Consider the following 24,159-nt stretch of genomic DNA (forward strand, 5'->3'; position numbering starts at 1 on the left):
AGGGGAGAGTGTGCGGGTTGTGAGTGTTTACAGCCTTTATGCATTTCGCGTCAAATTTGTCTTCTGAAGTTTCTCAAGATAATCCAATTTATTAAAAGTTTATCCCACTTGCTCGAAGCTCGGAAATGCATTTAGGCACCATTTGGAAGTTAAATATTGTTAACTTGGGACTTTTAGTACTTAGGTTGGCACAAAGGTCAACGCAGCATATTTGCAATACATAAAAGAAACATTTGGAAATAAAGTCGGGCATTTTGTTAGGAAGTGAGAAATTGCACTTTGTGTTATCTTAGTGTGGTGCAGAGTAAAAGACAACCAAAGTAGCAGTCAGAAGTTTTAAGTTGTAGTTTTTTACGTTTTGCATCTAAATAGATGTCTAATTTTTGGCAAGTTACTTAATCTCTAACTCTGGGGAGTTTTTCTGTATAAACAAAGGGGATTACCCTTAGGGTTATGACAATTATTCTGGAGAATTACCCTTAGGGTTATGACGATTATTCTGAGGCACTAAACTTCGAATAGGAATGACAAGCATTTCTGTGTTTTGGAAATATAACTTGAATGGGTGCATAAAAGATCGTTGGAAAGGGGAGTTTTAAAGGCAGGTGACCAGTTAGAAGTCAGTTTTAATAGTATAGTAGGAAGTTACTGAGAAACCCAAACAGGGCATTACATAGGGAACAGAGAATCACGAGAATTATTTAAAAATGGAGAATGAGAGAGATTTAAAGACCTAGAATTTGTAACTGAGTGGGAGGAAGATTGGGCGATCATTAAAACAGATAATACAAGAAGAAGAACAGGTTTGGTAAGATAATAATCTGGATTTTGGACATTGTTAGGTTTGAGATGCTATTGGATATACATGTGGAGATACCTAGCAAGCAGTTAGAAATGAAGGTTTGGAGTTCAGAAGAGAGAACTAGAGAAAAATGTAGTTATCATTTGTAGTGTCATTCATTTATTATACAAATATTTATTTAGTACCTACCAGGTGCTTACTGGGAAGCTTGTATGGAAGCCTTTAAGCTCATAGTAAACACATTAGAAGTGGGAAGTGACTGGTAATGGGCACAGAATTTCCTCGTGGGGTGATGAAATGTAAAATTGATCGTGGTTTTGGTTGCACAACTCTGAATAAACTAAAGATATTTTAATTATACTCTTAAAATGAGTCAATAGTATGGTATGTGAATTATATCTTAGTGAAACTAATTTTTAAAAAAGATTGACATTGCAGTTTTGGAAATCTGTTGAGTAAGGAATTGGGAATAGGAATGTTTAATTGCATATTTACCCTTACACCTGTAGCTAATGTACATGGTACGTTGCTGTGTTAAAGATGAGATCCCCACGATACACTTGATAAGATACTGAGTGCTCTAGTACAGATTCTTTTGAATTCAGTTGTGTATCTTAATGCATCCTGCTATTTTCTATTTTATTCATATTGTACACATACAAATCATAAACTTGGGCACCAAAATTTTATGGCAGTACTTAGTTATAATATGAATACCCACTTTGAGAAAATGCTCATGTTAATTTTTAAAGATTACTGAAGCAAAAACCCTGAAATAAAAAGATGTCTTAGATAACATATAAGGGACAGTAAATAGTTGTCTGGTTCCTCAGAGATTTTACAATCCTGGAATCTCAAAGTTGGAGGAACTTTAAGAATGACTTAAACAACAAACATTATGGTAATTTCTTGGCTTGTGAAGACAAGCTGAAATTGGGGAAGAGGAATTCTTGTTTTTTTTGAGAGTCTCCCTTTGTTAACCAAGCTGGAGTATGGTGGCATGATTGCTGCTCAGTGCAGCCTCGATCTCCTGGGCTAAAGCGATCCTCCTACTCAGCCTCCCGAGTAGCTAGGACCACAGGCATGTGCCACCATGAGAAGCTAATTGGAAATTTTTTTTTGTTGTTGAAATAGGGTCTCACTGTGTTGCCTAGGCTGGGAAGAGGAATTCTTAAGCCATGGAGATTCAAGATCAAACCTAGAATATATAGTAATCACTATTCAAGCCAGTGATTCCTGTGTACCTCCTCTGTAGGTGGGAGTCCTGGCTTTGCAACTTAATAAGTTGGTAATTAAGTAATATACTGAGCCTTGGTTCCTTCCTCACTAAGTAAAGGGATGGATAAATCATATGAAGCTGTTGCAGTGCTTGAATAAGAAAAATGTGTGTGGAAGGAAAAGTCAGGGATTTATAATACTTTATGTGGGAAACTTGAAAGGAGCATTTCCATTTATATCTTGTAAATGGTTACTTCTTTACAATGAAAAATGAGGATTTCAGGCAGCTAGAAAGAGAGAGGGAAGAACCAACAGGAGAAAAAAAAACATTTATTCAGGTACTTCTGTTTTTTTGAGACAGAGTCTTGCTTTGTCGCACAGGCTGGAGTGCAGTGGTGTGATCTCAGCTCACTGCAACCTCCGTCTCCCGAGTTGAAGTGATTGTCCTGCCTCAGCCTCCTGAGTAGCTGGGATTACAGGCACCCGCCACATGCCTGGCTAATTTTTGTATTTTTATTAGAAACAGTTTTGTCTTATTAATCAGACTGATCTCAAACTCCTGACCTCAGGTGATCTTCCTACCTCGGCTTCTCAAAGTGTTAGGATTACAGGCGTGAGCCACTGCGCCTGGCCTGAGTGCCCTCTTTGTAAAGTCTGTCTTGTTCCACCTTTCCACGCTACCTGGTATTAATTGGAAACTTAAAGTACCCATTGATTGAAAATATACCCATCCTGGATACAGTTTACATTGTATAATTATTTATAATAGTGCTCCCAATTTTAGCAACAATTGTTTCAAATAAAATGGACTCACACTCCAAAATCCTGAAAAGAAACTAAGCTTTAATAAAGTAAGAATTTAAATTATAGGGAGTAGCTGGGCACAGTACCTCATACCTATAATTCTAGCACTTTGGGAGCCTGAGGTAGGCGGATCACCTGAGGTTGGGAGTTCGAGACCAGCCTGACCAACATGGCGAAACCCCATGTCTACTAAAAATACAAAATTAGCTGGGCCTGGTGGCGCATGCCTGTAATCCCCACTACTTGGGAGGCTGAGGCAGGAGATTTGCTTGAGCCTGGGAGGCAGAGGTTGCTGTGAACCAAGATCATGCCGCTGTACTCCAGCCTGGGCAACAAGAGTGAAACTCTGACCCAAAATAAATAAATAAATAAATAAAGTATAAGGAGAGAACAGCTGCATCAGGGTCCTGAGAATACTATATTTGGGAAAGACTCTTCAAATTTCAACTTTTTCTTTAATGTAATTTTTAAAATTATCAAAACAATATGGTTGCCTTTTAGAAAAGTTGGAAAATTGAGAAAAGAAAATTAAGTCACACCAACCTACCACACAATATAGCTACTGTCATAGCTATATGAATCTCCTTTTACTTTTTCTGATGCTTATTATAACTAGTTTTAATAATAGCAAGTATATAATTTTGTATTTTATTTTTATAATTTTTTTTTTTTGAGACAGAGTCTTGCTCTATCAACTAGGCTGGAGTGCAGTGGCACGATCTCAGCTCACTGCAACCTCCGCCTCCCGGGTTCAACTGATTCTCCTGCCTTAGCCTCCAGAGTAGCTGGGATTACAGGCGCATGCTACCATGTCCAGCTAATTTTTGTGTTTTTAGTAGAGACAGGTTTCACCATGTTGGTCAGTCTGGTCTCGAACTCGTAACCTAAGGTGATTCACTGGCCTTGGTCCCCCAAAGTGTTGGACTGGGATCCACTGTGCCTGGCCTTATTTTTATAGTTTAACATGTCAGTCATCTGCTGTTGCATTGTCTTCAAAGCGTTTATTTGTTTGTTTGTTTGTTTTTTGAGATGGAGTCTCACTCTGTCGCCCAGGCTGGAGTGTGGTGATTCGATCTTGGCTCACTGCAACCTTCACCTCCTGGGTTCAAGGGATTCTCCTGCCTCAGCCTCTCGAGTAGCAGGGATTACAGGTGCCTGCCACTATGCCGAGCTAATTTTTATATTTTTAGTAGAGATGGGTTTTCACCATGTTGACTAGGCCGGTCTTGCACTCCTGACCTCAAGTGATCCACCTGCTTCAGCCTACCAAAGTGCTGGGATTACAGGTGTAAGCCACTATGCCCAACCATTCATAGCATATTTTGAAATGACAGTGCCATATTTCATCAACCATTCCCTAATTGGGGGGTGTGTGTGTGTATACACACACACACACACACACACACACACACACACGTACATATATACATTGCTACCAGTTTATTATTACATAGGATAAGATGGACATCTTTGGACATGGTTATATCCATATTTAAGATAGTTTCTTAGAATAGATTATTAGAGGTTGAAATACTGCATCAAAGTATAGTATTTTCATGGGTTTTGATGCCTGTTGAGCTTGTTGTATTTTAAAACAAGTGTTTTGGTTTGAATTCTTTATTTGCTTGCTTGTTGTGATTTTTTGGATATGTAAAGAAGTGCCTTTATGTAGCTGTGTTTTCCCACTGCTCTTAATGCCCCCTCTCTCTTTTTTACCCCTATTCTAGGTTAAATTGATTACCTACCTAGTACAACATCTTACAGGAGGAGCATAGTATTTCCTAGAGGAATATGAACATAACAGGAAGGTATCATTGGCTCTGAATTAAATTTGAACTTGTCCCCTGAATAGCTACAGGTTTTGGAAGCTGAATCAATGTTATCAGATGAGTTAGAATCCAAACCAGAGGTGAGCCCAGTCAGCTTGTTTCCTTTTCTTTTGGTGGGCTGTATGTCAAAGTTTATTTTTAGTTTAGGGGTCAGCAAACTTTTTCTTTAATGGGCCAGATAATAAATATTTTAGGTTTTATAAGCTATATGGTTTTGATTGTTGCTAAGTATTTTTTCAAAGATTTAAAAATTATATTTTTATCTTTTGTGATTGTTTTTATATTTTTCAGTATATGTAAAATTATTATACATTTAGATAATTATGTAATAAAATCTTAAAAATTGTTTATATATAAGTATATATTTACATAAATGTGAGATATATATGATGAATGAGTGTATACATATATAAATATTTACTACCACAAATTCTTTTTATTTTATATATATCTGTAAGTATTTTCTTTCTAAATGTGATTAGGGAATTTAAACATTTTTTGTTGTTCCCTTTTCTTATTTAAATTTAGCACTTCTGTGTTGCAGAGTGGTTACTGATTTTAGAATCAGATTACTTAAATTTGAGGACTGCCATTGTGCCTAACTAGTCATGTGACCTTAGACAAGTCACGTAATGTCTTCCATTTGATTCTTCAGCTCTAAAATGCACCTTAAATCTTACCGCCTTAATGCGATGATTGAATGAGCCAGTACACAGAAAAGTGCTTTGTAAAATGTAATCAATATGATGCAGTTGATTTTTTTAAGTCATTATTTTAAAATACTATTTTTTATCATTTCTCTATTTGACAGATGGCGGCAGAGGTTAACAATCACAGTAAAGTGTCACTTAGCAATAGAGATACATGCTGAGAAATATGACATTAGGTGATTTCATTATTATGCGAACATGTTAGAGTATACTTACACAAACCTGGATGATTTAGCCTGCTACACTCCTAGGCTGCAAACCTATACAACATGTTACTGTACTGAATACCATAGGCAATTGAAACACAGTGGTAAACATTTGTGTATCTAAACATATCTAAGCATGGAAGAAGTACAGCAAAAATAGGGTATTACAGTCTTATGGGACCATCATCCTATATGTGGCCTGTTAACTGAAATGTCGTTATACAGCACATGACTTTATGTAACAGCCATTCTCTAGAACAGAGAACTTGATAAAATAACTTTAGATATTATGTTGTTTAGTTTTTCTTTGAATATGGATGAGAGACTAGTGAACAGTCTTAATTATATTACCTTCTGGTAAATTCAGAGGTTTAGATACTTTTCTAACAACTTGTATTTCTCAGTGTTGTCTTTTTCCCCCCAGCTCCTGGTACAGTTTGTTCAGAATACGTCCATCCCACTGGGACAGGGGCTAGTAGAATCAGAAGCTAAAGATATTACTTGTTTGTCCCTCCTTCCTGTGACTGAAACCTCAGAATGCAGTCGGCTAATGTTACCAGGTAAAAATTAAGATCACTAGAAGAGATAGGATAAAGAAGTCTTAAGAACTTAGCCTACTGTATGTTACTGGTGTAATGAATATATCACTTAATAACTGGTAAAAATTAGGAGTCATGGAGAAAAAGCAACCATGAAATCATTAGTGCGTTGGTAGTTTAAGCCATAGGAACATAGATTAGCACCCAGAGAGTGTGAGAATGGGGGAGAAAAGGTCAAGACAAAACTGTGGAACTCTATATTTAAGGTACAGGGTAGGGCAGGAGAACCTGTAAAGGAGGGAAGAAACAAAGACTAGAGTAGTTATGGCCAGGCACAGTGGCTCACGCCTGTAATCCCAGCACTTTGGGAGGCTGAGGCAGGAGGATTGCTGGAGCCCAGGAGATTGAGACCAGCCTGGGCAACATGGCAAGACCTCGTCTCTACAAAAAATTAGAAATTAGCTGGGCGTGGTAGTGTGCGCCTATAGTCCTACCTGCTTAGGAAGCTGAGGTGGGAAGATTACTTGAGCCCAGGAGTTTGAGGCTACAGTAAGCCATGATTGTGCCACTGCACTCCATTCTGAGTGGACAAAAGCAAGACACTGTCTAAAAAAAATAGTAATAATAAATTAAATATATTATATATATATATATATATATATATATATATATAGGCAATGAATAATTAAGGAAATGAAAACAGAACAGGGTGTCCATCTTCCCTTAGAATAACTGTTATCATAAAGATGGAAGATAACAAGTGTTGATAAAGATATAGAGAAAAGGGAACGTTTGTACACTGTTGGTGGGAATATAAGTTAGTCCAGCCATTATGGAAACCATATGGAAGTTCCTCAGAAAACTAAAACTAGAGCTACCATATGACCCTGCAATCTCACTTGTAGGTATATATCCAAAGGAATTGAAATCAGAAAGTCAAAGATGTCTACGCTTACTTGTTAATTGCAGCATTATTCACAATAACCAAGATATGGAATCAGCTTTAGTGTTCATCAACTGATAAATAGATTTAAAAAAGAAAGTACATTCGCTGGGCGTGGTGGCTCGTGCCTTTAGTCCCAGCTACTCAGGAGGCTGAGGTGGGAGGATCGCTTGAGCTCAGGAGTTCTGGGCTGTAGTGCGCTATGCTGATCGGGTGTCTGCACTAAGTTCGGCATCAATATGGTGACCTCCTGGGGGCGGGGGACCACCAGGTTGCCTAAGGAGGGGTGAACCAGCCCAGGTCGGAAATGGAGCAGGTAAAAAGTCCCTTGCTGATCAGTAGTGGGATCATGCCTGTGAAAAGCCACTGCATTCCAGCCTGGGCAACATAACGAGACCTTGTCGCTAGGAAAAACAAAAAGTACATTCACCTTTTCCATGTTTTAGTTTTAATTTTGATTTAAAGTATTTTAGACATACAAATATAGATATAAATGAAAACCCAAATACTTGCCTCCCAGGTCATAAAATACAATATTACAGGCTAGTTGTGTGCCTATAGTCCCAGTACTTTGGGAGGCCAAGGCGGGTGGATCACTTCAGGTCAGGAGTTCGAGACCAGCCTGGCTGGTGAAACCCTGTCTCTACTAAAAGTACAAAAGTTAGCCAGGCATGGTGGCATAGAAAAAATACCACAGCCTGAGAAACAGCCAGAGGTAAAAAGGTAATGGCAAAAACTGCAGTAGCTTTTGCACCAACCTAATATAAAAGTTAAGGAGAGAGAACTCTCCAAGAAAAATAAAATGTAGATCTTATTCTTGAGTTAGTATTCATTGTAGAGCTATATTTTTCAAGGAAAAAGTACTGATTTCTGGCTTCAAAAAGGACTAAATTCTGTAATGTACCAATGTGAATGGTTGGTTATTCACCAACCATTACTGCCAAGTGACAGAGGATTCTGTTCCTCACTTTTTGGCTGACTGCCTTTAGAACTTAAAGCCATCTCTCTGTTCTTCTGTGAGACAAAGTTTTTATTTGTATAATGAGAATGCTGTCTGCTCCTATAACAATGTTAGCTTCCAAGAGATGTTGGGTGCTGTGTATCAAAATGGTGAGCTCCTGAAAATAGGTGCTACATAAAGCTGTGGTATTTTCCCTTTACTAGATGATACTACAAATCATTCTAACTCCTCCAAGGAGGTCCCTTCCTCAGCTGTTTTGAGAAGCCTTCGGGTGAATGTTGGTCCAGACGGAGAGGAGACAAGGGCTCAAACTGTACAGAAATCCCCAGAGTTTTTGTCCACTTCAGAGTCTTCTAGCTTGTTGCAAGATCTGCAGCCGAGTGATAACACTTCTTTTATTCTTCTCAACCTAACAAGAGCAGGTATTCTTTGCCTTTTTTGAGTTCTTATGCCTAAGAAAAGAATTATGGGTGGGGCATATGTAACTTAGTCATACTTAAAATAGAAAGAAGGTTTATTATTTTATTATTTTGGAGAATTGCTGTGTCTGGTGACCATTTGAATATGTAGAGGGAGAGGGAGGACTCTAGTATGACTCTATGACTCATATCTTGTTTAGGAAATTAGGTAGTGCCATTTACTGAGATAGGAAGAACAGGCTTGGGGGGAAGTGATTAGTTCCAGTTTGTGCCTATTTATGTTGAGATTTTGGAGGGACATTCAGGAAGACGTGTCCTTTAGAGAGTTAGAAACAGGAATCCAGAGTTCTAGAAAGGTCAGTTCTGGTGCTTATCAGCATTCAGGAAATGTATGAAACAATGAGCATGGACTCTTTGATTCAAGAAAGTCTGAAGCATAAACAGAAAAGAAGGCAAGTCTGGGACGCTGAAAAAAACAATTTAAGGGGCAACAGAAGAACAGGAAGCAGCAGCTGGAAGGGAATGAAGAGAACTAGGAGAGAATGGTAACAGGGAAGCCAAGGGAAGAAGTTTTAAGGCAGAAAAGATACTAAATCATGCCAAATATTACATGATGGGCTTATTAGTGAGATGAAGTGTGTTTCTGGTGACCCTAGCAAGACCAGTTGTTACTGTAGTAACTGAGGTAGAGGCCAGGGTTAAAGAGATGGGGAATGTAAGACAGTAGATATGCAAGTTAGAAGTACACTTGTTCAAGAAACTTGACTTTAAAGAAACAGGGAAGAAGGTAATATCTACAGAAGTACTTGGGGTTTCCTATTCTTTTAAGGTGAGAGACTTGAGTTAGGACATATTTAAAGACTGCAGGGAAATGCTGGCCAATAGGAACCAGTTGCAAATGGGAGAGAGGAGAAAACTGAAGTATATATGGGGGGATAATTGAAGAATGAGAATGAAATATTGTAGGTGGGGGTTAGTCTGGTTGGCCAAGAAAGACAGCTTTGCCTCTGAAACCAGAGGAAAGTTAACGACAAGCCTGCAGGCTAAAGGTAGAAAGGTGATAGCCTACTCTTCAATGAGAAGTTTGATGTAAAAGGTGAAGGTCTGGAATAGCTTATGTAGGACATGGAGAGTTTTTGAGCCAGTGCAAATAAAAAGCATGGTTGCTAACTTTTCATATAATTTGTTTCTTCCAGGTCTGGGCTCTTCAGCTGAACACTTAGTGTTTGTACAGGATGAGGCAGAAGATTCAGGGAATGATTTTCTCTCCAGTGAGAGCACGGACAGTAGCATTCCATGGTTCCTCCGGGTTCAGGAGTTGGCCCATGACAGTTTAATTGCTGCTACTCGTGCACAACTGGCAAAAAATGCAAAAACCAGCAGCAATGGTGAGGCCTGTCAGCATTTTCCTTGCCACTACTATGTGCAAAGAGATTTGGTAATGCAGTGGCTGCTTTGAGTTGTATATAATTTAAGTTATTTTATTGATGAGAGAAGAAGGCTAGAAATCTGTAAATTGTTTAAATTTTATTTTCTATAAAATAACTTGGCTATGCCAGATTTGTGTCCAAAATCAACTAGTATTCCGAATTTTCAACTTTAATGTACAGAGCCCCTTTTAAAGAAAAAATAATACACATCTTGGGGTTTGAGTTGTGTTTATTGTAATGTCCCTTAAATATGCAAAAACAAATTCTGCGTAAACTTTATATACCTAGAGCTGTTATACTATCATGAAATTGAAACAGTTATCAATTAATAGAAATAAAACTACCAAACCCATGAAAATAAAAATAATATTAAGTCATTGTGGCAGAGGATTATCTAAATTGCTGCTCATGGCAGTTTATCAATTAGGTATGATGTTTTTAATGCTTTTTCTTTTCAGTTCAGCACGCCTGTACTACTTACTGTGTGCCACTTTTCTCTGTTCTGGTAATTTTCAAAGTATTGTCACTGGATCGTCGATGTCACGTGGGAACTGAGAAATGCAAACTCTCAGGCCCATGCCAGACCTACTGAGTCAAAAACTTGGTTCTGATTCGTGTTAAAGCTTGAGAACCACGGTTCTAATCAAACCACTGCAGAATCTTTGCTTATGTAGCATGCTATTAATACTTTTTTAGGTCTGCCTCTGTATTTTCTCATTAACATGTGACAACTCAATACTGCATGGTTCAGTGCTATCATTATCACAAACTAAGCTTAAATACTTAGTACACAGCTGTTTGGAGTTTATGCAGATGATCTAGTATATGCTTATTATTTTTTGATTACTATTCAAATGAAAATAAAAAGTTAACATTTCTCATAGAGAACTAGACTTTTCTGTGAATATTTTGAAACATGTAATTTTTTTTGGTCTTTTTTTTTCCTTTTTGTGGAAAATGGGGTTTTGCTAATTGCCCAGACAGGTCTCAAACTCCTGGACTCAGGTTCTCCTCCTGCCTCTGCCTTCCTAATTCCTGGGATTATAGGTGTGAGCCACCATGCCCAGCCAAACTCTAAACTTCTGTTTGTTTTCAAAATACTTAGTTCTGTTTATGACTACCATAGTGGTACTTAGAATGTTTCATTTTACCATTTTGGTGGGACCTTTAAAGTTCAGATTCTTCCTGAGATGTATGTGCCAATCTCTGGATGCTGAAACCTTCAGCATTTCCTGTTGCATTGAAGAAATAGTGCCATATTTGCTGGTGAGAAGCAGTGTAGGGAGGGGAGTTTGCAATTTAGAATCTAGGGCGTGGGATCTAGGCCTGGCACTATCATTTACTGGTTCCCTCCGTTGGGCAGTTTAACCTCCCTTAGCTTCAATTTTCTTACAATCTGAACATAGAGATGAGGCAGCTTACCTGATTGGTTTGCTATGGAGATTATATAACATTCTGTCTGGGAAATGCTATAATCAGCAAAGCATTGTGTGGATGTTTTTCTTACTCTCAAAATATGTTGCCTTACTATCTTAACAACTACCATGTATGCCTAAATATTAAATCTCCCCAAATATAAGACAATCTTTCATTTTTCAACAAGGTAGTTCCCTAAACACCCTTTTTTTTATAAGTTAATTATGCAAACCTTTAGGCATGTAGATAAAATTAACATTGTAGGTTGCTATTTGGAATCTTTATTTTTTTTTATACATACACATTTTATTTTATTTTTGAGACCAAGTCTCGCTCTGTTACCTAGGCTGGAGTGCAGTGGTGCAATCTCAGCTCACTGCAAACTCCGCCTCCCGGAACCAAGCAAGTCTCTGCCTCAGCCTCCCAAGTAGCTCGGAGTACATGTACATGCCATCATGACTGGCTAATTTTTGTATTTTTGGTAGACACAGGGTTTCACCATGTTGGCCATGGCTGGTCTCAAACTCCTGACCTCAGGTGGTCCACCTGCCTCGGCCTCCTGCAGCGCTGGGATTACAGGCATGAGCCACCGCACCTGGCCCTACATATACATTTTAAATCATATGAAATATATCAATATTGCTTTCACCCACTAACACAAGCTTGTCCAACTCACAGCCTGTGGGCCACGTGTAGCCCAGCATGCCTTTGAATACTTTCCAACACAAATTCATAAACTTTCTTAAAACATCATGAGGGTGTGTGTGTGTGTGTGTGTGTGTGTGTGTGTGTGTGTGTGTTTTAAAGCTTACCAGCTATCATTAATATATTTTATGTGTGGTCCAAGACAATTCTTCTTTCAGTATGGCTCAAGAAAGCCAAAAGATTGGACACCCTTGCACTAACATGTAATGAAATGATTTTATTCAATATTTTAATGCATTTCTAACATAAATATCTTTGGCATTGTCAACATTGAAGTCATTTTGTGAGTCCTCTAGCATAGTTTTTCAGAGCACATTATCTTCACTTAGAATCTAAGTTTGAAATACAGAAATGTTTTAATTTTGCATAAGATGTATATATGAGATCAGCAAAGGCCTTTGGGCCAAATCCCCACTTGTTTTTATAAAGTTTTATGGGAACATAGGTATGCACATTACTTACAAATTGTCTAAGGCTGCTACTATGGCAAAGCTGAGTAATTGTAACAGAAACCATGTGGCGGCTGGGTGCAGTGGCTCACGCCTGTAATCCCAGCACTTTGGGAGGCCAAAGGTGGGCAGATCACTGGAGGTCAGGTGTTCAGGACCAGCCTGGCCAATATGGTAGAACTCAAATATACTCTTTTCTGAGGGTTTCTTTTTTTAGGGAAAAATTTGCCTTATATTTATTTGAGCATATATTGATTATCTTCATTGTTGAACAGGAGTTTCAGTGATTTCTTAGCCTTGCCTTATTCCATGTATTCATTTTTTCCTGTTTTATGATTATATCAATATTCTTATTATATTTACAAAACTGAATGCAGAAAGTCCCTCTATCACTGATTTGATCTCTGTATTAGCATGATGTTTTTGGCCTGTGCAGTGGCTCACACCTGTAATCCGAGCACTTTGGGAGGCCAAGATGGGTGGATCTTTTGAGCTCAGAGGCCCTCCTGGGCAACATGGCAAAACACAATTTCTACAAAAAAAAAAAAAAAAAAAAAAAAATACAAAAAATTAGCCAGGTGTGGTGGTGCGCACCTGTCTCTAGTCCCAGCTACTTAGGAGGCTGAGGTGGGAGGATCACCTGAGCCAGGAAGGTTGAGGTTGCAGGGAACCGAGATCATGCCACTGGATTCCAGCCTGGGCAACAAAATGAGACCTTTTTAATTTAAAAGAAAAAAGCATGATGTTTTAACAGACCTTTCATTAGAAATCAATTAGCTGGAGCTCTGGGGTTGGTGGGAAGATTCTTTCATGATGTGTATTTTTGTGCTTCACGTGTAGTATTTTAAGTAAACACGTTTTTAAAAACCTTGGGACAATATTAAAGAAAAAGTTAATAGTAACTAGCAGAAAACATCCTAGGTTCTGCTCTGACCTTGGAGCAATTAGTTTTATGACTAGTATTTGGTAAAGTATAGCAAGGAGGATATTAATAGGTGGGACAGAAACTGCTTTGATTAACCATCAGGTTCCAGGGATTGTGATAGGTACAACATGCATATTTTCTTTTGTCTGTTGAGGGAGAAATTTGGAGACACAAATCTTATTGCTAAGGTATATTTAGTGGAAAGATATACTGCCTGCATATGCACATAGCAGAATTAAATGGCTATTAATTTTTTTCCTCTATTGATGTTCAAGTATTTCTTGAAGAAAGTGAAGGAAAAGGACCACCACCTGCTAATCTGGAATTTATGATTTCATTTACATTTAAGGGAAGCACTTTGTATTCTCCTCAACTCTCTTTATTCTGTTGAACAAAACTCCAGTAGATATTTTCTCTTACTTTTTAAAATGTGGTTAGAAATTTAAATCATCTGAGTTTTTGTATTCCTTAAGTATTTTATAACTAAAGGAGAATGGTACAGGAAATTGGAAGGTGGTTCTTAGTTTCCAGAATGATAGGAAATAGCCAAATTCATTTCAAGATAGAAATCTAAAAATGGCCATCTGTCAAAGAAAGCGGCTATAAGCCCACGCTGGGCCAGAATGACTGCTTCTCCTTAAAATACAGTGGGTTTTTTTGTTTGTTTGTTTTTGAGACAGGGTCTTAACTCTGTTGCTCAGGCTGGAGTGCAGTGGTGCAATCTCAGCTCGCCGCAGCCTCCACCTCCTAGACTCAAGCAAAATACAGTGTTTTTACTACTCAGAACATTACCATCTTTGTAGCACCCCATTCTGGGTGTTGCTATCCCTGCTTCTCCACCAAACTGTAATGCAGAGTGGGTTTAATTCTGCCTTTTAAGATTTCTAATAGCAAATCATTTTGGATATTTCTTAACATTTGTCAAAGAGGCCTAGTCTTGTGAAACAAAGCATGATAGTTTTTGGTAGTTTTTCTGGAGTAAGGGGATGAAGATGTAGAGTACTTCTGTTTCTGTTGTTTTATTATATTTATTTATTTTTTGAGACAGAGTCTTGCTTTGTCACCCAGGCTGGAGTGCAGTGGTGCAATCACAGCTCACTATAGCCTCAGCCTTGGAGCTTCAACTACAGGCCTGTGCCACCATGCCTGGCTAATTTTTGTTTGTTTGTGTTTTGTTGAGATACGGTTTCACCATGTTGCCCAGGTTAGTCTTGGAACTCCTGGGCTCAAGCAGTCCTCCCACCTTGGCTTCCCAAAGTGCTTGGGATTATAGGCATGAGCGCCACACCTGGCCGAATTTCTACTGTTAAGTGCATACAAAGAGAACTGGGGAAGATGAAGATAGATACCTGATTAATGATCACTAGAAGATAGATAACTGATTAATGATCACCAGGAGTAAAATATAGGAGCTTTATTGTTTGAGCCTACGTGTCTGTCTGAGTAGGGTCCTTCCCCTGGATTCTAAACATGTGACTCTGTTATAGGAGAAAATGTCCACCTTGGTTCTGGTGATGGGCAACCCAAAGATTCTGGGCCCCTTCCTCAAGTGGAAAAGAAGCTCAAGTGTACAGTTGAAGGCTGTGACCGGACATTTGTATGGCCAGCTCACTTTAAATACCACCTCAAGACTCATCGGTGAGCAAATCTGAGATCTCATATTTGGATATATGTTGATGCAAAAGTTGATTCTTCAGAGGAACTTGTCCCTCAGGTTGACAGAATACAGCAGAGTAGGGACTCCAGTTAACTTCTGGTTAAGATGTCTTTTTTTCTTTAATAGAAAGATTTGCATTGTCTCATTTATCTCATTGTTGATAAATATTTAATGAGACACTTGGGACCTAAAGGCCTTAAACCATGAGTTCTCAATTTTCATTGTAAAACATAGTTCCTTTGAGAACTTACAAGTAACAAATAAGCGTGGGCCCCTTCCTTTAACCTATGAAATCAGTTTAAGGGGTAGTGCTAGGCATCTGTAGATTTTTGTTTGATTTTTTTTTTTAAGAGATTGGATCTCACTTTGTCACAAAGGCTGGAGTGCGGTGGCACCATCATAGCTTACTGTAGCCTCAAACTCCTGGGCTCAAGTAATCTTCCCATCTTAGCCTCAGTTGGTATTACAGACTTGTACCACCACACCTGGCTAATTTAAAAAATTTTGTTTAGAGACAAGGTCTCGCTATTTTGCCCAAGCTGTTCTCAAACTCCTGGGCTCAAGTAATCTTCCCATCTTAGCCTCAGTTCGTATTACAGACTTGCACCACCACACCTGGCTAATTTAAAAAATTTCGTTTAGAGACAAGGTCTCGCTATTTTGCCCTAGCTGTTCTCAAACTCCTGGGCTCAAGTAATCTTCCTGCCTCAGCCTTCTGAGTAGCTGGGATTATAGGCGTGAGCCACCACCCAGCTAGAGTTTCACAAAGTCTTCAGCTGATTCTGATGTATCCATTTTTTGGACTTACTGTTTGCCTTGAGAGTCAGTAGGAGCTTTGATTTGCCATCTCTAGCAGAGTATTTTCAGATATTTTTGCTTATGTGATTATTTTTGCAGAAATGACCGCTCCTTCATCTGTCCTGCAGAAGGTTGTGGGAAAAGCTTCTATGTGCTGCAGAGGCTGAAGGTACACATGAGGACCCACAATGGAGAGAAGCCCTTTATGTGCCATGAATCTGGCTGTGGTAAGCAGTTTACTACAGCTGGAAACCTGAAAAACCACCGACGTATCCACACAGGTGTGTGCAGCACCAACATTCCCTTGGGCAGTCTATTCCTTGGCTCTGCATGTTTGCCTATCCTTAGGAAAAACTCAAGTGGGAATAGAAATGAAGGTCTGGGGTTGTTGCTAGAACTCCAAAGATGGGATTTCTTTTTCTTTTTCTTTTTTTTTTTTTGAGACTGAGTTTCGCTCTTGTTACCCAGGCTGGAGTGCAATGGCGCGATCTCGGCTCACCGCAACCTCCGCCCTCTGGGTTCAGGCAGTTCTCCTGCCTCAGCCTCCCGAGTAGCTGGGATTACAGGCACGCGCCACTACGCCCAGCTAATTTTTTGTATTTTTAGTAGAGACGGGGTTTCACCATGTTGACCAGGATGGTCTCCATCTCTTGACCTCGTGATCCACCCGCCTCGGCCTCCCAAAGTGCTGGGATTACAGGCTTGAGCCACTGCACCCGGCCGGGATTTCTTTTTCAAATGACTTGTGGCACTTATAATAACATTTATTGTATGTTTAGCTGTGTGTGTAGAGTGGACAATGTTGATTTCTGTCTCTAGGAGCCAGACCTGTAGGAAGAGTTATAAGACCTTCTCAGACAACAATGATGTGGTGAGATGTGGACAAAATCAGTCTGTGTTCAAATCTTTTTGAACACTGCACAGTTTTAATTTGGAGCAGTAACATTTATTGAGTCACACAAACCATACAGAACCTGTTCTAGTCACTAAATGGGGTAGGGTGGGTAAAAATACAAAAGATAAGATATAATCCCTTTCTTGTTAGAGCCTCACAACATGAGAAACAGAATAGGGAAGTGAATTATTCTGGGTCACACAGCATGTTAATATCTAAGGAGCAAAATAAAGATTCCTTGACTCTTAGTCTAAGAGTCTAAGAGTGAGCCAGGAGTGGTGGCACATGTCTGTAATCCCAGCTACTTGGGAGGCTGAGGCAGGAGAATTGATTGAATCTAGCTGGCAGGCAGAGGTTGCAGTGAGCCAAGATTGCGCCATTGCACTCCAGACTGGGCAATAAGAGCAAAACTCCGATGCCAAAAAAAAGAAGAGTCTAAGGGTGATTTTCCAAGCCACTTGGTCCAGCATGTGCTAGTCTCTAGCCAAAGTGTAATCACTGAACCCAGACCACTCTTAGAATGTGTAGCTGTTCTTCCCCACTTTCTTGTCACTTTCATTGACTCTTCTTTCTTGATTCTTGCATTGCTAAAATGACAGCTGTAAAAATTAAAAGGCATATGTATATAAGGCATATATCTATATCTATATGCCTTTTATATATATTTATTTATATATGTACTTTTTTTTTTGAGATGGAGTTTCGCTCTTGTTACCCAGGCTGGAGTGCAATGGTGCGATCTCGGCTCACTGCAACCTCCACCTCCTGAGTTCAAGCAATTCTCCTGCCTCAGCCTCCCGAGTAGCTGGGATTACAGGCGTGCACCACCATGCCCAGCTAATTTTTGTATTTTTAATAGAGACGGGGTTTCACCATGTTGACCAGGATGGTTTCCATCTCTTGACCTCGTGATCCATCCGCCTTGGCCTCCCAAAGTGCTGGGATTATAGGCATGAGCCACCGCCCCAGGCCTTACTTTTGTTTTTTTAATTAGTCAAGTGCAGTAGTGAGAAGAGGGGAAAAAGTAAAATAAGGCACTTGATCTGTAACTGACTGTGAACATCAGTTATCACTACTTCAGATCAGCCCATTGTTGTAGCATTTGATAACACTGAACATCTTCTTAAAATGCGTTCCTTCTTTCTTATAAATTTATTTATTTTTGAGAGAGTCTTATTCTGTCATCCAGGCTGGAGTGCAGTGACGTGATCTCAGCTCACTGCAACCTCTGCGTCCTGGGGTTCAAGAGATTCTCGTGCCTCAGCCTCCCAGTAACTGGGATTATAGGCATGCACCACCATGCCCAGACAATTCTTGTATTTTTAGTAGGGGTTTTGCCATGTTGGCTAGGTTAGTCTGGAACTCCTGAACTCAAGTAATCCACTGACCTCACCCTCCCAAAGTGCTGGGATTACATGTGTGAGCCACCACGCCCAGATTTAAAATTCTTCTACTTCAAAATATGACCGGATTTTCCCGTTTTTCTTTTTTTTCTTTCTAATTCTTGCTAGTTTTCATCTCTGTTAATCTCTGAATTGTTCACCAGTTTCAGAATTCCTTGTTCCTTCTCTTTTACTCAGTATACTCTCTTGTCATAATCTCAGGCCTCAATTTAATTATTTCTCCCTAATAATCTAAATGTCAATAATACTTAATATGATAATAAAATTAGCATTTATCAGCTCCAAAGCTCTTCTAAGGATTTTGTTTTCAAATGCTGACAACTCAGTTTATCTCACATGTCAAAACTGACCTCAAATCTTTATTAGTGGTAATGATAGTAATTAAAGCTGCAGTTAAGGTCAGGCACAGTGGTTCACACCTGTAATACCATCACTTTGGTAGGTCAAGGCAAGCAGATCACTTGAGGGCAGGTGTTCAAGACTAGCCTGGCCAACACAGCAAAACCCTGTCTCTACTAAAAATACAATTAGCCAGGTGTGGTGGTGGGTGCCTGTAATCCTAGCTACTTGGGAGACTGAGGCAAGAGAATTGCTTGAACCTGGGAGTTGGGGGTTGGAAGTTGCAGTGAGCGAAGATCGCACCACTGAGCACTCCAGCCTGGGAGACAGAGCGAGACTCTTATCTCAAAAAAAAAATTTATTTTGGCAGTGGCTCATGCCTGTAATCCCAGCACTTTGAGAGGCTGAGGCAGGTGGATCACCTGAGGTCAGGAGTTCGAGACTAGCCTGACCAACATGGTGAAACCCCGTCTCTACTCAAAATACAAAAATTAGCCAGGCGTGGTGGCGCATGCCTGTAATCCCAGCTACTAGGGAGGCTGAGGCAGGAGAATTGCTTGAACCCGGGAGGCTGAGGCAGGAGAATTGCTTGAACCCAGGAGGTGGAGGATGCAGTGAGCTGAGATCGAGCCATTGTACTCCATACTGGGCAACAAGAGTGAAACTCCTTCAAAAAAAAAAAAAATTAAAGCTGCTAATTCAGTGGCTTACTATGAGGGCTTACTATGTACCAGGCACTATGCTGAATATTTACCTGGTATTATCTTATTTAAAACTGAAGCTGTATTGTCTCCATTTTATAGATGAAAAGGGGATTTTTAGAGCGATTAAATACCTTCCCAGTACAAATAAGCGGTAGGGCCAGGATTTGAAGTCAGGATTGGATTAACAGACCCCAAAGGCCATGTTTTTCACCATTTTGCTGCATTGCCTTTTAAACCCCTTCCTTCTCCTGCATCCCTTATTCCAGCAAAATAACCATCCTCTCAGTTTCCAAATAGGCAGATATGTTCTCTAACTAGCTTGTTGCAGAGATTAAACTTTTTCTAAATCCTTTTTGTGTTTTTAGTCTTTAGCTCATCTTTTTTTTTTTTTTTTTTTGAGACGGAGTTTCGCTCTTGTTACCCAGGCTGGAGTGCAATGGCGCGATCTCGGCTCACCGCAACCTCCGCCTCCTGGGTTCAGGCAATTCTGCTCCCTCAGCCTCCTGACTAGCTGGGATTACAGGCACGCGTCACCATGCCCAGCTAATTTTTTGTATTTTTAGTAGAGACGGGGTTTCACCATGTTGACCAAGATGGTCTCGATCTCTTGACCTTGTGATCCGCCCGCCTCGGCCTCCCAAAGTGCTGGGATTATAGGCGTGAGCCACCGCACCTGGCCCTAGCTCATCTTTTGAAACATTTGACCTTGTTATTCCTAAAATTTTCTGTTTTCGTGACATTTCTTTTGTCATGTACATTAGTATATTGTTCATTCTTTCAATAACTTTTGAGTACCTAGCATTCTGGGGGTAGGGATGAGTATACAAATAAGCATTGAAAAAAGTTACCGTTGGAGAATCACAAACATTAAGCTGTGTGGTATAGTCTAAAAGAATAGTATAATCTAGCAGTGCTGTTTCTTCCTAGCAAGCTCAGCTCCCGTATTGTCACCATGCCACATTACTTGCCATTTTCTGAACTTGTCCTGGGCACTCTCAGTTTCAAGGCTCTGCTCACACTATTCCTTGTGCTTGAAATATCCCTCCATCCTTGTCATCTTTTAGATGAACTCAAATTCAGCTGCTTTCAAAAATACTGCAGCGGAGCACTTTTTCTTCTATTTATGAATACATTTGTCTGTTTCACACTAGTCTGTGACCGTTGGAGGATAGAGACTGCATCTTTTTACTTTGTTTGTTTTGATGTTTTTTGAGACAGGGTCTCTCTCTGTAGCCCAGGCTTGAGCCTATGAATTTGAGATCAGCCCGGGAAACATAGTGAGACTCTATCTCCAAAAAAAAATTATACTTTTAGATGGATCTAGAAACTGAGTCTTAAAATTGTTATAAGGTAAAAATCCTGACAGCATATACAGTATTAATCTTGATATCCTCAGAGGGTGGGAATCACTGAAGAAGGTAGGTCAGTGCAACTCTCCAGCTCTTGGGCCAGGAGGGAGAAGGAAGTCTGAAGCTCAGAGGCAGCCATTTTAAGGAAGAGGGCAAGGCTGTCTGGTGGGATGTATACTAAAAGATCACTGAGAGGCAACACTTGCTAGGTAGCCCAGTTGAAATTATAATATGAATTAAATAAATCGGAGTAAGTAAGTCATTTGACTCTGAATAATGTTGGTAGGAAAAGAGAGTAACAGGTAATCAGTTCATTAGAAGACTGAGTCTTTATCTCATTTTCTGTCTCTAGGAGAGAAACCTTTCCTTTGTGAAGCCCAAGGATGTGGCCGTTCCTTTGCTGAGTATTCTAGCCTCAGAAAACATCTGGTGGTTCACTCAGGTATCAGAACCTTTGCCATTCATAGATTTTAGGAAAAGTAGACAAAAGAATAAAAGAGTGCTGGGGTGATGTAAAGAAATTTAAAAATAAACAAGCCGTTTGCTATAAAGATAGAAAGCTTCTCATCATCATGATGGAATCATAAATCAAGGCCCTTAATTCTTATAATCAAGGGGGGGAACATATAATTATTTTCAGCTGTGTTTCTAATCCAGCCCTTTTTTTTGAATAGATCAGCAAATTCATTTGGCACTCTGCTGGGTACTTTATAAGTTACATGAAACATAGACCTTCTTCTTTAGGAATTGACATTTGTATTCTTGGAGAGGATTTCGTATCAGAAGAAAGTAAAGAGAGATTGATATAAGTTGAAGACATTTGTATTCTTGGAGAGGATTTCGTATCAGAAGAAAGTAAAGAGATTGATATAAGTTGAAGAAGCACCAGTAATATTGCCTTCTGAGCAGGTGTTAGTGATCCTGCTTGAGACACCATTTTGGCAGAAACTATGCCTTTGGCAAATAGAACCACAAACCTTATCATTGCAGATGTGGAGAAGAGACGGGAGTAAGATTTGGTGACCTGTTTTCTGTTGGGAGCCTTAAATTAATTCCCTGCAGTTTGTCCGTTTGCTCACTCTGTGCAGATATGTCTCATCCTCTCAACCAGAAGTCAGGTACAGCCCAGGGAAAAACCTGTATCTTGTTAGAAGGATTTTTTCCTGTAGGACATGGTGATTTACTTTGAAAACAAGTCTGGGAATCTAGTTTAAGAAGGGCCTAGAATGCCAGGAAGGAGAATTTGTGGAGCCTACTGGAGGTACAATCTGATGAGAATCTGGCCTACTGAAGATGAATCTGGCAATGATGCAGAAGCTAAACTATAACAGAAAGAGATAAGAAGACTTTTTTTCAGTCTGGTCAAGAAGTCTGCTCCATTGTAGTGACAGGGAGCATGGAAAGTGACCCAGTGGAAGAATCTGTTCAATTCCACAAATGGTTGGCTATGAAGTGGAAATGGAGGCAGCAGAAATGGAGGCAGCAGGTGAGGATTATTAATTCAAGAAGCATGGTAGCTCACGCCTGTAATCCCAGTACTTTGGGAGGCTGAGGTGGGTGGATCACGAGATCAGGAGTTTGAGACCAGCCTGACCAACATGGTAAAACCCCATCTCTACTAAAAATACAAAAATTAGCTGGGCTTGGTGGCAGGCGCCTGTAATCCCAGCTACTCAGGAGGTTGAGGCATAAGAATTGCTTGAACCCGGGAGGTGGAGGTCGCAGTGAGCTGAAATCACACCACTAGGGGGCACTACAGCCTGGGCAACTCCGTCTCAGAAAAAAAAAATTGATAGTGAAGATAAGGAGGAAAAGAGGGCTTTCCAGTTGTCAGGCTGACTCATTTATTTATAAGAGGGGTTAGAAAAGTGTTGGATGATGAGTGCTAGAGGGGGTCTGTAGGCTAGCCTTGTATGCTTTTTGGGATTCCTGGCACGCAACAGGTTTTTATAATTTGTTGATTGAGTGAACCAATTAGAATGAATAAATAGATAGCTTAGTAGCAGTGAGTGAGGACACAGCTGAGAGTAAGTAGCTTAACTTTTTTTAGTAGACCTGTTCAGATTTTATTATTTTTCTCTGCTGCTACTTATCAGTTTAAAAGCTGGACACTGGAGAAGATAGGTGATAGAGGTTAATCAGAGCGAGCCTTGCCGAGGAGGAGATGACCTCAAGGAGGAGAGGGATTCTAGAATGTAATCAGGTCATTGTTGAGTGACTGGCCATGGGAAACAAGGGGAAGCCAGAACATGACAAGTGGAGAGGAGGAACTGGGAGTTACTTATGAGGAAAGCAAGCTACTGCAGCGCGAACAAGGATGTTGGAGAGGTATAATCGATCAGGGATGTATATTTCAGAGTTGAGATTTTAGGAGTGGAGCAGTTTTTTAATAGGATGACAAGTTCTAAGCAGAGGTGGCAAACTGGTGTCCTTTAGGCTAGATGTGGACCTCAGATGTGTTTTGCTTGGATTGTAGAGTGTTTTTATTTTACTCTATTGTGTAAGATTACATGAAAGATTCACAAAAGTAGAGAAAATAAAGATTTTTCTTACATAGCAGCAGTGCTGGTATACCTATCAAAATTAATACTTCCTTGGTTTTCTCTTATAATCAATCCATGTTCAGTTTTTTCTGTTTGTCTCGAAAATGTCTTTTAAAGTTGGTTTGTTTAAATCAGGATCCAACAAGGTCCAATATTATACTTGGTTATTAAGTCTTTTAAATCTAGATCTTTCTACATGGAGTTTTTTGTTTTTGTTTTTGTTTTTTCCCCATAGAGTTGTTGCAAAACAGTCAGTTGAGTCCTGTAGAATGTCCCACATTCTGGATATGTTGGTTTGCTTCCATTTATGTCATTTAACTTGTTCCCTTACATTTCCTGTAAATTAAGTAAGCCCTAAAAGCTTCAAAGTTTGGAAGTTTTGTGCAAGAATATGTCAGAGATGGTTCTGTGTGCTTCATTTTATATCACATCAGGAAGCTCACAGTGCTTGGTTGTCAGAATTGATCCATGAGTTCAGCTGGTAACAGCCTGATCTCTGTATTGTAAAGTTCCCTATCAACCTTTCTGCCTTTTTTTTTTTTTTTGAGACAGAGTGTTACTCTTGCCCAGGTGAGAGTGCAGTGGGGCTATCTTGGCTTACTGCAGCCTCCGCCTCCTGGGTTCAAGCAATTCTTCCCCAGCCACCTGAGTAGCTAGTATTATAGGCGTGCGCCACAACACCCAGCTAATTTTTGTATTTTTAGTAGAGACAGGGTTTCACCATGTGGCTAGGCTGGTCTTGAACTCCTGACCTCAAGTCTTCCGCCTACCTTGACCTCCCAAAGTGCTGGGATTACAGGCATGAGCCACCACACCCAGCCAACCTTTCACCTTTTGGTTTCATTCCTAAATGATGCCCGAATCTGTTATTTCATTAAGGATTGTAAAGTGGTGGTTTTTCTTATTCTCTTACTCCTTTCACATTAGGTGGAATTCTTCTGTACTATGGGACGCTTTAGTTGGACTCTTCCATTAATATCAAGTAGGGCTATTTTATCATTTGCATAGGCAAGGCAGGATAAATGTGTAATTCTTTTAATTGTGAATTTTGAGAGTAAGGAATTGATGCTCTAGTTACTACTAGTATTTCATGTTTGATGCTTCTTTCAAATGAA

At 39.7% G+C, this 24,159-nt stretch overlaps 1 protein-coding gene across 5 annotated transcripts in view; it reads left to right on the top strand.

The window, feature by feature from the left end:
* The window catches only part of ZNF410 (zinc finger protein 410), a 45,433-nt gene that overhangs the window by 631 nt on the left and 20,643 nt on the right, over positions 1–24,159 (top strand). For 3 of the 5 annotated variants that reach the window (XM_012438085.3, XM_012438088.3, XM_012438086.2), the window contains exons 2-8: positions 4,552–4,733; positions 5,994–6,129; positions 8,216–8,434; positions 9,628–9,819; positions 14,844–14,994; positions 15,911–16,092; positions 20,854–20,943. In XM_012438085.3, the coding sequence (XP_012293508.1) occupies positions 4,701–4,733; positions 5,994–6,129; positions 8,216–8,434; positions 9,628–9,819; positions 14,844–14,994; positions 15,911–16,092; positions 20,854–20,943 (1,003 nt within the window). In that variant the 5' untranslated portion in view covers positions 4,552–4,700. Of the gene's footprint in view, positions 1–4,551; positions 4,734–5,993; positions 6,130–8,215; positions 8,435–9,627; positions 9,820–14,843; positions 14,995–15,910; positions 16,093–20,853; positions 20,944–24,159 lie in introns of those variants that run through there. The other 2 variants (XM_012438089.2, XM_064375032.1) reach the window with 2 other exon arrangements.

The sequence above is a fragment of the Aotus nancymaae genome, unplaced genomic scaffold, assembly GCF_030222135.1.
Source record: "Aotus nancymaae isolate 86718 unplaced genomic scaffold, 86718_ANA_hifiasm-v0.15.2.pri h1tg000011l, whole genome shotgun sequence".
NCBI lineage: Eukaryota > Metazoa > Chordata > Mammalia > Primates > Aotidae > Aotus > Aotus nancymaae.